A 17213-nucleotide genomic window follows, 5' to 3' on the forward strand; every position below is an offset into this window, starting at 1 on the left:
AATCTCAGTGTTCTCTCTTTGCACTGTCAAACAAACAAGTGAAGCATTTTACCAGTCAGAAATTAGCACAACTATTTCTAATACAAGTAATGGCCAGCAATGGCTAATCACTGCTAATCATGTTAAAATTAAAAGCAGCATTATAAATTCTGAATCTATATACTGATCATATACTGATGCAAATCATGTTGAGTGGTCCGAACATCATCTGCAGCCTGTAACTGAACATTTGGTAGGATGTTAGCAGTGAAAGCACTTGGCTGCATAGGAAAGCTATAGTATGCTCCCTTGCTCCCTATTTAGTAAATTACTTAACCTCCAGTTTGTTGTCTGTACTGGTCTCAGAACAATTCGAAATGCACCTTATTTTCAACCCAAGTCCATATAAAGCCTCTGAAAGCAAAAAAAAATTCAGCTTTTGGATAAACCCATTGATTCTCAATGAGATAATGAATATAGGATTTCTTAGGGAAAAAATAGCACTACTTGTGTTTAAATGTGTGCCGTTTTGCAATACGTCGCTCAAATTTTCAATATTGGCATATTGGAAGAAACTAGAGACTCTAATCTGTTTACTCCAAACAGGTTTCAATGTAAACATTTAATTAGGTTTCTTACCAACTGTAGTTATGTGGGTGTTTCTCCCAAAGACAAACTCAACTGAGATCGGCGCCATATTGTTTTGTTACATGACTCAGTGCATCAAAAGTTGAACCCTTTACTGACAGCCCAGAGAACTGAGATCAGTCAGTTTTAATGAAATGAAATGAAATTATGCATAGCGTATAGTGAAGACAAAACACAATATCCGCACAGAAGGAGGCGGGGTCGCACAAGGTTAATTGCAAAAATGAGATCTGAGAGCTACGGTGGAGCTAAAGAGTTTCAGTGAAAAACAATGTCAATTTCAGCCTGTTCTTTACACAAAGCTTGTATGACTTAAAAAGACCTGAAATATAGCACACAAGTCATATACTGTATGGTAGACCTTGTTATGGTGCTGTTGTCACAATTAGAACTTGACAGCCCCGGTCACAATTCACATTTACAGCATACATATCTTCAATGTAACATATTTTGCAGTGTACGAAGAAAGAAAATCATACAGGTTTAGAACAACATGACGGCGAGTAAATGTATTTAATTTATTGGGTGAACTATACCTTTCAAACAAAACAAATGCTTTTAGGTAGTGTTGACTTTCTTTTTCTCTCTTGGGGGTTAAGAGCTGTGAGAACAGGAAGGAAGGCGAGCAAAGTGCAGAGGGCGGAATAAAGTTAGTGGGTGTTTCCAGTGCGGAGGATAGAAGTGGGTGATGATATGTAAAACAGAGCCAGATGAATCTGAAAAGGAAAGAGAATAAATATACATTCCTCTGCCTTTTGAACTGTGGAAGATGAACTCAAATGTTGAGACACCAATAAGAAGAGAGAACAAGAGAGAGTGACAGACTGAGAGACAGAAAGCAAAGAATAAAAAGAAAAGATCACTGACACAATACAAGGGGTTTGCATGTCTTAATAATCATCAAATTCTGAGGTAACGTAAATATATAGAAGGATCAATAGATTATTATTTTCAGTGTCTGTGAGCAGTGTCTAGGTGCATACGTTCTCACTGATTTCATATGAATACACGACTATTTCCAATAAGATAGAACCAAAAAAGACTAGGCAGTCTGCCAGGATGAAGGTGGAACAAATAAAATGCAATAAATGCCCAAAAGGTGAGAGTTACATTTTATTACTTGCTTTGTTTTGTTAGCATATATATGTCATTTCATATGTGGTTAAACTAGGAGCTTGATACAGTTGTACTCTCCATTACAGTGTGTTAAGTGTTATCACTTGGATTATCATTGTAATTCACACTACTGTTTTTAAACCACTTAAAATGAAGGTTCTGTTATAGTCTGTGTAAATCTAAAACAGCGTTGTTAAACTAAGGGCAGTTGTTCTCCCTAAACTACTGTGTAAAATGGCTGTTCAAGGCTCATCTTTTGCTTTACTATGACGTTTTTACAATGGTTTGTTGTTTTGCTGTGCTGTGTTAAGTTACATTTACTGTGGTGTGTGTCTGGGGTAATTTAGTGACAGAAAAAGCCATACAATTGAGTGAAAGGCACTAAATTGGATGCAGGGTATTATTTTTGACTTTTCATATTGTGTTCATTGAGGTCAAAGCAGCCCACTAGAGTTTCTGCTAAGCACAGGAAATCATGTACAGTGTTCTGTTCCTGTTCTGTCTGTGAACAAGGGAGAGATTTCAACAGTTCAACATAACCTAGCACATGTTATTGTATATTTGCAATAGTACTAGGTAGACTGTGTGGCCTCAAAAAGTATTGGAAACTTAAAAAAAACTTAATCAAATTTTTTTGCTTTAGATAACAGTATATGTGGCATTTATATAAAACAAGATAGCACAATATTTTTTTATTTTAGCAAAACATTCACAAGACACTTTAAATTGTAAAACAATAGATATTACTGTTCAAAATATAGACAAAAAAGTATTTTGACATGTTCTGGTTGTCAAACTTAGTGGAAAATGTTAATATTATAGAGTTTATAGTTAATGTGGTGTACCTGTGGTTATGGTGCTAGGGCACTTCATACATCCACTTGAGACCAGTTGGTTAGTTCTGAGGAAAGGTCTGACGTTGTTTGTTTTGCATATGACACTTGGTTTGATATTTTGTTATCTAATGTAATGAAATTCATTACATTTTCATTTAGGCTTTAATGTCCAAATACCTTATTAGGACCACTGTAAATTGGTGGTGGGGGAACATTTTTCATTTTGTGTCATAATGCTAATGACTTACAAATGATTTTCTCTGAATGATTGAGTCCTGTGAAAAATCTGCATTTTCTTTCTCAGGGAAATATGTGTATACAATATGTAACGCTACGTTGGAAACAGTGTGTGAAACCTGCCAACATCACACCTATATTGAGCAGGAAAACCTCATGATCAAGTGTCTGCCCTGCAGGGAGTGCTCCAGAAGTAATTTCACATTCAGTTACTCTTAGTACAGATAAGCCACATATCATTTTCAGGGAATAACATTTGGGTTTGTGTGTGTGTTAGACCATAATCTGATGACGGACAAGGAATGTGATGCTGACAGAAACAGGCAGTGCAAGTGTAAGCCGGGGTTCTACTGCAAAAACCCTACTGATCTATCCTGTGATTTCTGTGAACCAGTCTCCTCGTGCCCTCCAGGGAAAGGGGTCAGCAGGCAACGTAAGCTATCTACCTCAGCTCTTTCTTTGTTCCAGGGTACTCGTACCGCTTGTATTTTTAAACGTTTACAGATTTGACCTACAGCTGGAAATTCAGTGTTAATGGGGATTAAATGATAGAGAAAGAGAGAGAGGGGAAACATTAGGAAATGTTGTGAGCTAGATTCAAACTCGTCGAGTACACTACACCACAGTTCCAGCATATAATGTATTTTTTTTTCCTTCGGTGGTGGGTGGTCTGGTATTAACTGAAGATGTATTGCAGACACAGACGGGAGAGACACAGAGTGCAGTGACTGCCCAAAAGGAACCTATAGTGATGTGAATGACTACATTTCCAGCTGCAAAAATCATACAAGGTGAGATTCATTGAAGTTGATTGCAATAAACATTCAAAATATATAAGAAGATTGACAGAAACATACAGTATAAAACTTCACACAGCAGGTGGGTAGCATAACTGCACAAGATTCCTACTTACACTCTTTACAGACAGGAACATTAGTAAAATAAAAAAAAACTCTCAAATTGACTCAACTGACATAGAATCAGATGTGATTTGTAAAATTGCCTCTTGTGAAACTATCACCAGAACCACAAGTTTCTGATGTCACACACACACACACACAAGCACAAAACCAACACTCCTTGTCTTTCTTATCTTGGTTACATTTTCACATTTATCACATGCAGTAAGGTAGACTGGGGCCAGTGGTGTAGTAGTGACTGAAGAGGGACTGTGATTTTATCCAGGACATATGCCCTAGACTACACTACTGACTGGGGCTAATAGTCACACTACTCCAGTGAATATTTCTGAAGGACTAATTTTAAAAGTAAATTTCAATATACATAGCCACACACCTAAAAGTAAATAATACACCATTATTCCCCAAGAAAAATGTTAAAGTTCATTGAACACACTTTGACCCAATAGTGGGGCACGTTGTCACAGTAACCTGCCATTAAACAACTGTTTTACCATTTCAATTTCGCTGAAGGTCTATAACAAGCTATGAAACAGAAAAATTAAAGAAACACAAGGTAACGTACAAGGAAGTGTACAAAAATATCAAGCCACTGTTTTGGGCAACAAACATTGTAATTGTTAAATTGTATTCATTTGTAATATTGAAAATGCATACCAACGTTCCCAACATTTCAACATAATTCAACTTTTTGGTTCAAATCTGTATACCTTAATTTTCACCTTAAATTAATGTTCTGTGTTCAATACAAGTGAAGCTTAATCAACATCATTTGAGCCATAATGTTGATTAGAACAATAATGAATTACACTCGTCCCTCCTTTTCTTTAAAAAGAGCAAAAATGTAGGTTACAGTGTGGCACTTACAATGGAAGTAAATGGGGATGATGAAAGTGAATGGGGACAATTTTGGGAGGGTTTAAATCCAGAAATGTGAAGCTTATAATTAAAACTTGTGTATTATTTGAGCTGTAAAGTTGTTTAACTTTTAAAAGAACAGATAGAGAAGGTATTCAAAACTTTTAGATAATTAGCCTATACTGGATTCACGTGAGTATGTCTGATGTCATTCTCCTACAGGAAATAAGACCACATGTATTTGATTCCATTTAATTTTTTAAGTTTAGAGGTACATAAAGGAGTATGGCTGTGGGATGTTATAGCTTTCTTTCTCAACCTCTCTATGACAAACACACATATGCATTCACTTACAAATGTTTCTCTCCCTTTTGCTCAAAACACACATATACACAAAGGGTTAAACCAAAAGTAAATAAATACAAATTACATTTGTTAGTTGACATTAAATACTTTTGGGAAGCTGACATGTGTGACATGCTATACTGCATCTAAACCTATATTAAATGGCATGTTGCTAATTATTTACTAATTCTATTATAAGTATAATGCAGTTGTATGGCATCGTATTAATTGAGACTGCATGGAGTAGCTGTACAGTACTTAAAAAAATTATGTCAGACTACACATCCATTTAAAATGAAATAAAAGGGGGTTAAAAAGGTGGAAAAACAGCACCTATAATATACACTTTTCCAGAAACATTCATATTCATTTGAATGTAAAATCGTGATGTTGATTAAAAATATGTCATTGACAAGTATATATATCTATATATATATATATATATATATATATATATATAATGAAAGCATATCATTTTCCCCAGTCAAACCCACTTTTATGTAAACTTGATGCAAAGTTCTGAGCTCATCTGTCTGTCTCTGTCATTTTACAGTTGTGAAGCTCTGGGTCGAAATCTGAATGCTCCTGGGACTTACACAACAGATGCTGTGTGTGGAGATTTGAAAGCATGTAAATGTGAGCCTCCAAAATTTTTCTGGAAGAACTCAGATTTTCCAGAAAACCACACAAAGTTCACAGTATTTCTACAATCAAGCAAATAAATTGATTTATAGATTTAAAATAAAGTACGAGTAGAAAAAGAGTAGTAAAAACAAAAAGAAAAAAATCCACACACCCTTCTATCTGAGACAGGCCTTTCTGGAATAATTTCCATATGTACTTAGTTCGCTATTTCTCCTCTATTTCAGCTTGTCCTTGGATGTTACCTGCTAGTCTATGGGCAGGGCTAGTTGTTACTTCCCTGATTATATTTTTGGCCCTGTTTATCATTTATTGGAGATACAAACGTCAGTCACATACATCAGGTATGTTTTTGTCTGTCTTTGCATTTGCATGAAGATTCTCATTTAGACCAGTGTTGTCCAGAATTGTATTACATTTAACTGATATCATAATGGATATAATTTAGAATAAATAATTTAATTTAAAGGCCATTGATGGCCATTATTACAACAATTTACTTAAAAAAATAATTTTTTTAAAACGGACTGACTTAATAGCTTCTCCCTTTAATGAGACACAAAGCTTGTTGGTCTTTCACAAATTCTTATAGTTTTGGGGGCAATCACGGGAGGACATTTATTTATAATCTAAACACTATTAAAAGAATAGTTCACCCAAAAATGAAAGCTCTCATCTCCATCCCAGATGTGTTAGACTGTCTTTCTTTTAGTTTAAGAAAAATGTTGAAGCTCTGTAGGTCCTTCTAATGTAAGTAAATGGGTGCCATCAGGCTGCAGGCTATTTGACGGTCCAAAAGGCATATTTAGGCAGCATAAATGTAATCCAAACGACCCCAGTCGATAAATTAATCTCTTCTGAAGCAAATCGATTGATGGTGTAAGAAACAAATCGATAATTAAAACGTTTTTAACTGTTAATCGTTGCTTCTGCCCGCGCTGTATTTCTGTTTGGAATGAACTAAAGCTGCCTTTTCACTGTCTCCGACATTCGCATACAACTGCCGTATTTCTTCCCCTAGTGGAAGTCGTGATGAATTGTCATTTTGGTCGCAATGGATATTGTTCATTGAAGAAGCTACAAACGGTTTACCTCAGAATGACTTTACTGTTTGTGACTTTGTTGAGCAGATGAATGAATTCAATAAAATTCAGGATTAATATTCACTCAGTATTTATTATTAATAGTATAATTTATCATTATTACTGTTTTTATAGTTAACATTATGATAATTAACAGCAAAAACAACTCTAATTCAACAAATATGAATTAGAAATTCATATGGGATTTTAAATATGTAGGTTTTGTGTGTGCAGAAGTAAATGACACATGTACACATTTAATCACACATTTACTGTAATTCGAAAAGATTTTTGTGTTATTTGCAATGTAAACAATAATTTCTGCTTTATTAATTGTCCAAAATACAGAAGTAGCAGGAGTTCAGAAAAAAGTTTAGGACAAAATCTATTGACATTTCTCACTTCACGCTGATAGTTGTGCATGAATACATCACTTCCTGTCCGGCGGGCGCATACTGTCTGGTCGCACTTTCAAGTTAATACAGTTTTAATTATCGATTTGTTTCTTACACCAACCTATGGGTTTGCTACAGAAGACATTAATTGATCGACTGGAGTCATGTGGATTACTTTTATGCTGCCTAAATATGCCTTTTGGACCATCAAATAGCCAGCAGCCTGATGGCACCCATTTACTTTCAATTAAAAGGACCTACAGAGTTTCAACATTTTTCTAAAAATCATAATTTGTGTTTTGCTGAAGAAAGACAGTCAAATACATCTGGGATAGCATCAGGGTAAGTGAATGAGAGAATTTTCATTTTTGGGTGAACTTAATCCTACAAGGCATAATATTTTGTTTTCCATGTAAACAAAGCAAAATCTTTCCAAGTAACCAACTCCTTGAAAACTGACTAAGTTCCCCCTCTGGTACACGTTGGGAATCACTGATGTAGATCATTGAAGAATGTTTTCTCAAACTTATTCAGGTGTTCATCCTTTTAGATAAAGGATGAAAAACTTCAATAATTGTAAAAACTTGATAATTCTTAAAAAAATTATTTAAGTATTTTTTTTAAGAGATATGTTCAAACATTAAAACACTGATAATAAAAGACATTTGCTTGATCTCAGCCGGATCTTGTACATTCTGTACAGCTGGTCAGTTAAACCAAGCTGACATCAGATCAAATCGGTGGGTTGCAGATCTGCGATAGGCAAACAGCATTTTGCTGTAACGGCATGTCTGAATGATGGGAAACCCCTCATACACACACAGACACACATAAACATACAAACATAGATGTGTTCACACACACACACACGATTCCCAGAGTTGCTCTGCTGGTCACTGAGTGATAGACTGCCCTGCAATCATTTTATATTTGTGATAAAACCTCTGCTGGTGTCACTGATTAGCATCAACAGTGAGGATGTTGGGATCATCACTCGTGTTTCTATGCTGTATGCTTTGTCAATAGCTTTCTGCTCGATGCACAAGATGCTCAAGATTAAAATGGTGCTGGTAGACCACATCCTTTCAGTTGAGCATACACACGCATAGGCTTATATTACCGAGGTGTAGATTGCACAAACATGCTTTCTTAAAAAGTATCAGACACATATGTTTCCGAAAGTAAAACAATGAATACTGTAAATGACATCCAACTCTTGCTTTATGTCCAACTCTCTAACGTGTATGTGTTTGTATAGATATATATGCTTTTGTGGACCCTCGTGCTGCCAAAACAGCGCCAAACCGCATTGTGAGATGATATTCTTCTCACCACAATTGTACAGAGCGGTGATCTAAGTTGGTTCGAACTGACTTTGTCAGTTTGAACCAGTATGGCCATTCTCTGTTGACTACTCTCATCAACAAAGTATTTCCGTCCTCATAACTGACCCTCACTGGATGATTTCTGTTTTTAGCACCATTCGGAGTAAATTCTAGAGATTGTTGTGTGTGAAAATCCCATGAGATCAGCAGTTCCAGAAATACTCAAATCAGCCCACCTGGCACCAACAACCAAGCCACTGTCAAAATCCCTGAGATCACATTTTTGCCCATTCTGATGGTTGATGTGAACATTGATGTGATTTTATGCACTGCTGCCACATGATTGGCTGATTAGATAATCGCAGGGATAATTGTTGGTGCCAGATGGGCTGGTTTGAGTATTTCTGTAACTGCTGATCTCCTGGGATTTTCACACATAACAGTATCTAGAATTCACTCCCAATGTTGCCAAAAACAAAAAACATCCATTATGGGGCAGTTCCGTGGATGGAAATGCATTGTTGATGTGACAGGTCAACAGAGAATGGCCAGACTGGTTTGAACTGACAAAGTCTACTGTAACTCAGATAACCACTCTGTACAATTGTGGTGAGAGGAATATCATCTCACAATACTATTCTGAGATGCGGGTTGGTGCTGTTTTGGCGATACAAGGGGAATCTACACAATATTATGCAGGTGGTTTTAATGTTGTGGCTGATCTGTGTAAATTACATGTTTTGATTTTAAGAAATTATTTATTATCAAAATGTAAATGAAAATCTAAAATGTAAATTGTAAAAGTTAAAATTGAAATTGTTTTTACATTTAACATTGACATTTATTAAAAAGTTGTATTTCTTTAACAGATGCACGTTAAAATTTGAAATAGTTGAAACTGGTAGTTTGAGCATACAGATAGTGAGTTAGTTAGAAGGTTGAAGCAACAAGTTACTGATTACAGCTCACCCAAAAAGGAAAATTCATAATTTATTCACCCTCATTTTGTTCCTAACCCATATGAGTTTCTTTCTTTGTAGACAATTGTAACAAGTTTCAATGGAAAGGAGGAGGTGGAAACCTGACAAAGCATCAAAGTAATGCTTTAATAAACTCAAACACAAAAACACACAAATATAAACACATTCAGGGCAGCTGCCTGTAGCTCTCTCCCGAACTGCCGCATCTCGTTGCACTTATCCCTCTACTGGGCTGATTAGCCCGATTGGGGGCCGTGCATGTTTAGTCATGGCCCGGCTTGTCCTCCTCCTTGTCACAACCAAAAAAAGAGATGTTATGTAGGATATTTATGCTGCTCTTTTCCATATAATTAAAGTGAATGGTGACCAGGTGCTAATGGGCTGGGTAAAGTGCAATTTAATTTTGACTTAAATTTTAAAGTTGTAGTTTAAATGGGGTGTATGCAATCCATTAGATGAGTCGTTGTTGAATGTCAGGCATAGCTCTATGACAGTGACACGCTCCTAATACAAGCTTGGAAATGTGGTGTTCGTCAGATCTAATTGGACGTTAGCTTCATTAAATTATAGAGAATGTAAGTACATTTGATCACATTGATCTACTCATCCACTAATCATGGCTAGTGTTAACGGTGATTTTCAGGGATGTAATTTGAATTTCCACTGTATTTTCAGAGTTTGGACACCTGATCTCCAAACTGGAATCTGCTAATGCGTTAACTGAGTTTAGACTTTGCGCTAAGAATAGACGTGGTTCATAGACATCTTAGCGCAATGACCTATTTCTCAGGAAAATAGCATATTGCAATGCGTCACTTAATTTGTGTACAATGCACCCACACCCACACATGCTGGCATGAAAATTATACTTAGAATTAGTGCTCTAAAAAAACGGGGTAAAATAGTGGCTGTCATGATTGTTCCACTGCGCCTAGCGCAGTCATTAAAATAGAGCCCTACGTTTTCTGAAAAATTTATAATCACTGTATGTTTAATCACTGAAAATATTTCCCTCTACCATAGCTCTTAAATGTTGTTTGTGCAACTTGAATATGCACATTTAAATTTGGCATATCACATGATTTCAAACCTGCTTGACCCATCTTGACATGTCATATTTGAATATAAACAAACATGAATGAGATTTGAGAGCTGTGGCAGAGGGGAAGATTATCATTAAATAATGACTTTTGGGAATTTCTTCCTTTTCCTTAAAGCGTATTGCTTCAGACGACTATATATGGGGCACTAGTCATCTAAAATACTTGAATTGTGCTTATTGCCCTTTCTGGTTCTTGACAGTCCCTGGTCACCAATCACTTTCAATGTATGGAAAAGAGCAGCATAAACATTCTGCCAAACTTCTCCATTTGTGTTTCACAGAAGAAATAAAATCATACAGGTTTGGAACGACATGTAACTGTAAGTCACATGTCGTTGTAAATAAATTATGAAAATGTTAATTTTTATCATCACAATAAAAGGGAAAAGTCACATAAATCAAGCACTGCAGAAAGAGTCCAACTTGTGTGTGTTATTTTTTTTTTTTTTAATGGCTTGTAACGTCATCTAATAATGTGTGTATGTTTTTAGTGATTATTTCAAAGTATTCAAGATCACCTGTACTTACTCCAGACATCCTGAAATACCCTGTAGACTGTAGTGTGGAGAAAATTGCAGAATGTCAGCAACAAACACATACAGGTAAAACGCCCACTTTCTGTTAAAAGCACATGCAAAATGCATTGTCGTTCAGCTTTTCTCCCACATACATATATACACAATGTGTTCTTTTATTTGCCTATACTGTATGCACGCCTCTCATTTATGTAAATATTCAGTTCACAGGAAGTTCCTCTGGCTAACCTTTAGTCAATCACATTATTTCTAAACTGCAAGGCAGCTCTAACATATTTAGAAAAGCAGAAGTCACATGGTGCACATTGTGTGTGAAAACATTTTATTTAAAAGCTTGAATGTGAAATGTATTTGTACAATATTGATTTGAACCCAAATAAGATTATTAAGTGCTTCCAACAGCTTCCTGGTATTCAGGGGTGTCGGACTGGGGGGGTAAAGGGTACCGAGTACCCAGGGCCCGAGGCAGGGGGGGCCCCTTAGAAGTCAGTTTTCTATACATACATATTTGGTACGGGGGCCCAGCAAGATGGTTTGTACCCAGGGCCCAAAATTTGGTGCTACGCCCCTGCTGGTATTACATATAGCTGCAGCAAAACTGTATCTCTAATACTATTTCTCTGAGGCATGTGACCTGGAATTCTGACAGATGACATTCAATCACATTCACACCATTGTAGAATCTTACCAAACATTCCCACGCATTATACATTCAGGACAGCTTCGAAATTAATGGTAACCCATTTTTTGTAATGATTTCAACTATGAACTTGCATTATCGTGTTTGACCTCTTCTGATCTTATCGGCTCAGAGACTGAAGGGAACAGACCAAACGAAAGAATCGTCTTTCACTGCGTGTAGAGGCTAATGGGGTTTAGCTGTATTGGCCTCCCACGACACCTACAGTACACGTTCTTCCTGCACATAATTTAGTGGCGACGATTAAGTCTTTGATGCTGTTGTAAACCCAGTCATCATTTGCGACAATAGGTTAATGGTTTCCGGTTTGTAAAGTAAACGTTTGCTTTCGCTTTTTGCTGGTTTCTCAGGATATCGTGAGTATAATCTCTTAAGAAACTGATTACACCTGGCGTGGGCATTTTAAATCGTGACTCAAAATTGGAATATCTTCAAAAATTAATTTGATCTCATTGAAACAAAAGTGTTAATTTAGCTCTTTTAATAGCAGCTCTCAAATGAAAAACATCTTAAAATATTTGAAGTTTCTTTTCTAAAATTATGTATTTAAAAATGGCTGTAGCTCTTTGTCATCTTTTAAGACAAATTTGATCATCTTTTAGTCATGAACTCACTTCCATAAACGTAGGCTATTGCTAGGCCCTATATTAAATGTGTTAATGTCAAGCGTGTGGAGTTTAAAAATATATTTAGTTGTATTTTTACAGATCAATAATTGTTAGTGATTTTCTGATTTTTTATTTTTTTTCCATCAGTTCGAAATTACACAAGTTTGGACTGTAACACACAGTGGGATCGTGGAGCCGTGCCGTTGAGTACAGTGTCAGAGAAAAACAGCCAATCCACTGCCGCAAATGGATTTACAGACAGCATCATGAGTCACTCCATGTGTCAATCAGAGCCACAGGAGAGTGAATGGAATGATTAACTATGAGGATAGAATGATTTATTTTACCAATGTGTATAAGCTTTAATGCATGTCTGGTAAAACCCATTTGTAAAGAAACAGACTTTGTTTTCCATTTATTATAATAGGCCACACATTTAACCTGGATGAATACAAACCTTCACAGTTTTACTGCCATTATACAGTATGGACTCTTCTCTAGCAATAATTAATATATTATCTTTAATCTTGTAGTTAAGATTGTTTTGTTTTTGTGATGGCTGCATTCGATTCATAAACTCAAAGAGATCAAATTTGGTCATGTGTTTAATTTAACCCCATGAAAAGGTAACTAGCAAAGGGATGAAGACTGTCATGATGTCATTCCATGGTCTTACCAGAAGATGTCGCAGGGGAGCATATTTGCCACAGCAAATCTTATTCCATAAGAAGAAATGTTCTCTTGTCGCCCCTTAGTGGTCATATAACGGCTTTGCAGAGGGGAAGACAAAAAGTGCAATGCTTAAAAAGCATTAACTAAATAAACTTAAAACAACAGCTATTTAAAACTGTTAAGTAGTGGAAGACTATTAGCCTACTGTTGCTAAGTCAAGTAATCAGAAAAAAAACCATTTGCACACCAATCTGATTTTATGGTAATATAAACCATTGTATCTTGTAGTGGACAATGTAATGACATTAAATTTAGACCATACATATCTTGGCACGTTTATGCAATGTTGACTAGTGTAGTCCATTAATCATAATCAGTTAAACAGATATAACAAAGCCATTACTGAACGTTTAACATATTCCAAGTCAGTAGCAGGAAACTTGATGTTAAATAGACCTAGACATTTAGAATTAAAATCAAGAGTACAACCTACACGACTAGCTAAGTGCAAAAGCACTGGCTTATTTAATCACTATTCTTGCATAATGCAGATATAACGGCATAATACATTTTTAGGATTTTATGAATCCAGCCTAAAACTGGTCCACTACTTTACAGTACTGTTTGCTAATGTTCTCAATGGTCAACAGGGCTCTACTGTTGCCTGATCTCATTCTAAGTTTAGTTTGGACTTAAAATGTGAGGGAGGGAACATTTCACAGAGGTGGCCTCCATTTAAATACTATTCGCACTGATTGGGAACAGATCTCTGTGGCGACATGGCCTCTTTCTGAGTCCAGATCTCCAAGAACACTGAGCTTAAAACCCCCAGCAAGCGGCCCCTCTCTTTCTCCTTTTCGTTATCCCTCACTCAGACTTCTTAAAGACTTGCTTGGCAGTTACACCCTGAGCTCTCAGCTCCTGCAGGGAGAGAGAAAGAGGGATGAGGGAGAGAAAACAATATGGAAAAAGTACATTCTGAGAGATTTAAGGATTGGTAGTAGCCCAGTGGTGAAAGCTGAAATTCGATCTATGAACTGAAGAGCCCTATCACCATTGTGTTTTTGAACAAGGCTTTGAGACCCAGGTAGCTCCATTGAGACTATCCCCGAAATGAATATACAGTATGTTATTTTGAATTAAAAGACCTGTTAAGTGACAAGCAATCATGGAAAAGAACATGCCAGAGGGTTGGGAAGATTTCCAAAATGAATGTGTCTAAACCAGCCCACAAAAGGCCTTCTTAAAGTTCTTACTTTAATCCACACCTCTCAATCTCCTCTTTCACCAGCCCCTTTTCCATTTTGTCATCTTGGATCTTTTCACTTGTGTGGTCTATTTAGAATGGAAGTGAATGGGGCCAATTTATAAACTTTAAAATACACATTGTTTCAAATGTATAGTCACAAGATGTAAACAACATGCATGTAAAGTGTGATAAAATTGCTTAAAAACCTTTTCTTTGTAAAGTGCCATCCAATTTTTCAACTTTGTTGCCATGACAATCACACCATAAACCCTAAAATGACCTTAAAAACAACAATTAAAACAACTTCACAGTTCAAATAATATACATGTTTTAACAGAGGAATTAATGTAGGTGCTTTTATAAAATTATAAGATTCAAATTTCTGCCTTTAAACCCTCCAAATATTGGTGCCCATTCACTTCCATTGTAAGTCCCTCACTGTACCCTTAAAAAAAAAAAACATTTGTTGAAATAATTTTTTTGTAGTAAACCACATAATGCTGTCGATTGAGCCTAACTTGTATTTAACTGAGAATATTCTTTATGTTACATGAACAAGGTATAATGCTGTTTTCATGGCCTGGGATAAGCCTCAATTTCTTACCAAATGGAGAATGTTTCCCTCCAACCAGTGTGTCCACCCTCTACCCTCTTTCTCTCCTTGCTGCACGCACACCAGTTTATCACCCTCCCAGTCCACTGTGGTCTGAAACATGTGGAGAACATTACTCATTAGCAGCACACATACAACACTTTCCCACAGTCCTTTTGTCTGGCTTTTATAACTTCTAAAGGAGCACATGTTCTCAAATATATCACAAATTAAACAAAAAAAATGTTTAAAGCAAAAAGCCAGTAAAAATCCCACATACCTGGCACTTTCGCCCATCGACCGGCCCAAGGTCCTCTGTGAATTCCTGTCCCAGAGTAAAATCCATGTCGAAGTTCCTAAAGGTAGTGGCTGTCTTTATGTTCATCTTGCCAGTGTTCACATCATGCTCAATATGTTTACTGGGTTTCAGAATGCAGACGATTTTCCTTAATGCATAATTAACATCTAAATGTGAAACATTACAAAAACAGACATAGTGGAGAGAGAGGGAGGATGGAAGAGATTATTACATGTTATCATTTCAGATGTGTAATGTTAAAGTAATGCACATGGGCAGTGCTCAGGCAAGAGTTCAGACTTTCAGATTCAGTTTTCCATTTGTATTCTTTACACATTTGAATGCTCTTCGCCCTTGGCAATTAAAGTAACAGTTTACCCAAAAATAAATATTATCTCGTCATTTCCCCCCATGCCATCCAAAATGTGTATGACTCTCTTCTGCTGAACACAAAGATTTTTAGAAGAATATTTCAGCTGTGTAGGTCCACACAATGCAAGTGAATGGGTACCAACATTCTGAAGCTCTAAAAAGCACATAAAAGTAATCCATACGACTCCAGTGGTGAAATTCATGACTTCAGAAGTAACATGAAAGTTATGGGTAAGACGGATGTCTTTGATTTTTAAACTGCGTCTCGAGACACCTGCGTTCGGATTTACTCGTGCTGCGTCTAGCTTTTTTTTTTCTCTCCAAGACCGCGTTCGGTCTGAACGCCCCTTAAAATTGTAATTTGAGTGACTGTGTTTGTTCGTGAATAGATTCGTTATATTCGTGGACAAAATCAGTGGCGTTCACTCATCATTTTAACTTAGTTTTCCAAACTGTTAAGAGAAAGAAACGAAAAGGATATTCTTGCTTACCCAAAGCCGCCAGATATTCATCGAAATTGTCCTGGGAAACCAAGTGGTAAACGCCAGTATAATCAGGTTTAGACATTTTCTCTTTGCGAATCGACACTAATCCGACTAAACCTTGTCTGACGTGTGGTTATGTGGACTTTCCCTTTTGTTGTCCGTCCTGATCGCTATCCGTGTCTCCAAGCAGCGTTATCGCATCACTCGCTATTTAATTTGGTTATAAAGAATAGCGCAATTGACAAAACACAAATACTATCAATGTAGAACGAAATGCAGAGCAGAATCCGAGAAGGAGAAGATGCTCCGTGTTTCCGGGAACCTATTACGTGATGTTCTGCTGCACACACAACAATGCTCTAAACCCGATCCACGGTTCGTCCTCACTCTGTAAGTAAACCCAAAAGTAGCCGTGACTCCTCCCAAACCAGCTCAAATCCGAACAAATCCAACCTCCTTCTTGAGTTTTGGATTGCACTAAGATCATTAAAATATGCAAAATGATGATTTATCTTATTAAATATGCACACATTTGCATATTATAACAAAAGTAAGATTTGGGCCTATAGCCCAAAGAAAATGTTGTAGCTTTTTGTTTTAAAGTGATCAATAAATAGTTATTGCTTACTCAAGAGGCTAGGCCAAAATATTATGGACAACAAATAAAAACACTTGTGCATATGCTTCTCACATAGTCTACTTTTTTTTTAATATATAAAATGTCTCATAATTGTTAAGAATAATAATTAAAAATATATAATTTTTTTCATCAGATCTTAAATCTATTAGTGGTCTCTCCTTATTAAAAATTCTAATTTTTATAGCATTTATATAGCAAAATATTGATAGAAATGCCAGCTGAAAGGTAAGATGATAAAAGTCTACACAATCCTAAAAAGCCTACCTGTTAATATATTTTGTTAGGTATTATTTTGGATGTTATCTGAAAGATTTGGTAGGTTGAAGTTGCGAAATAGGCTATTGCAAACAAAATACTGTTAGACAAAATTCAATTTGAATATGTACCTCAAAATTAAACCAAGCTCTGTCTCACCAGGGGCGTATTATGACTTGCAAGTCTTCTAATACCTATTCTGTTATTTATAGTCAGATTAATTAAAACAGGACGGATGTGGTAAAGTCAAGTCAAGTCAATTTTATTTGTATAGCGCCTTTCACAACACACATCGTTTCAAAGCAGCTTTACAGAATATTAGCATTAACAGACGATAAGAA

The 17213-nt window shown here is 36.2% G+C and overlaps 2 protein-coding genes across 4 annotated transcripts; one reads left to right on the top strand and one right to left on the bottom strand.

Annotated features, from left to right (window-relative positions):
- Positions 1–1349: 1349 nt before the first annotated feature.
- LOC127658256 (tumor necrosis factor receptor superfamily member 14) lies at positions 1350–13074 on the top strand. 3 transcript variants are annotated; one of them, XM_052147456.1, is made up of 10 exons: positions 1350–1539; positions 1658–1726; positions 2884–3009; positions 3094–3249; positions 3514–3607; positions 5493–5575; positions 5809–5925; positions 9424–9480; positions 10957–11067; positions 12457–13074. In XM_052147456.1, the coding sequence occupies exons 2-10, from the start codon at positions 1687–1689 to the stop codon at positions 12627–12629; spliced, it is 957 nt and encodes a 318-aa protein (XP_052003416.1). In that variant the 5' UTR covers positions 1350–1539; positions 1658–1686; the 3' UTR covers positions 12630–13074. The 3 variants fall into 3 exon arrangements, with proteins under 3 accessions (XP_052003416.1, XP_052003415.1, XP_052003417.1); XM_052147455.1 differs by having other exon boundaries at positions 1350–1726; XM_052147457.1 differs by lacking the exon at positions 9424–9480 and having other exon boundaries at positions 1350–1726.
- A 145-nt stretch (positions 13075–13219) lies between these two features.
- LOC127658258 (retinol-binding protein 1-like) lies at positions 13220–16364 on the bottom strand. The gene is made up of 4 exons (XM_052147458.1): positions 15984–16364; positions 15103–15287; positions 14835–14936; positions 13220–13902 (listed from the first exon to the last, which is right to left on the bottom strand). The coding sequence occupies exons 1-4, from the start codon at positions 16057–16059 to the stop codon at positions 13849–13851; spliced, it is 417 nt and encodes a 138-aa protein (XP_052003418.1). The 5' UTR covers positions 16060–16364; the 3' UTR covers positions 13220–13848.
- Between the last annotated feature and the right edge of the window lie 849 nt (positions 16365–17213).

This window comes from Xyrauchen texanus, chromosome 17 (assembly GCF_025860055.1).
Source record: "Xyrauchen texanus isolate HMW12.3.18 chromosome 17, RBS_HiC_50CHRs, whole genome shotgun sequence".
Classification (NCBI taxonomy): domain Eukaryota; kingdom Metazoa; phylum Chordata; class Actinopteri; order Cypriniformes; family Catostomidae; genus Xyrauchen; species Xyrauchen texanus.

Coding starts and splice junctions, on each gene's coding strand:
- LOC127658256 (XM_052147455.1), top strand. CDS start 1,687: ATGAAGGTGGAACAAATAAAATGCAATAAATGCCCAAAAG. Junction 1,727..2,883: donor ATGCAATAAATGCCCAAAAG/GTGAGAGTTACA, acceptor TTTCTTTCTCAG/GGAAATATGTGTATACAATA. Junction 11,068..12,456: donor TCAGCAACAAACACATACAG/GTAAAACGCCCA, acceptor TTTTTCCATCAG/TTCGAAATTACACAAGTTTG.
- LOC127658258 (XM_052147458.1), bottom strand. CDS start 16,059: ATGTCTAAACCTGATTATACTGGCGTTTACCACTTGGTTTCCCAGGAC. Junction 15,288..15,983: donor TGAATATCTGGCGGCTTTGG/GTAAGCAAGAAT, acceptor TTTCACATTTAG/ATGTTAATTATGCATTAAGG. Junction 14,937..15,102: donor TCGATGGGCGAAAGTGCCAG/GTATGTGGGATT, acceptor CACATGTTTCAG/ACCACAGTGGACTGGGAGGG.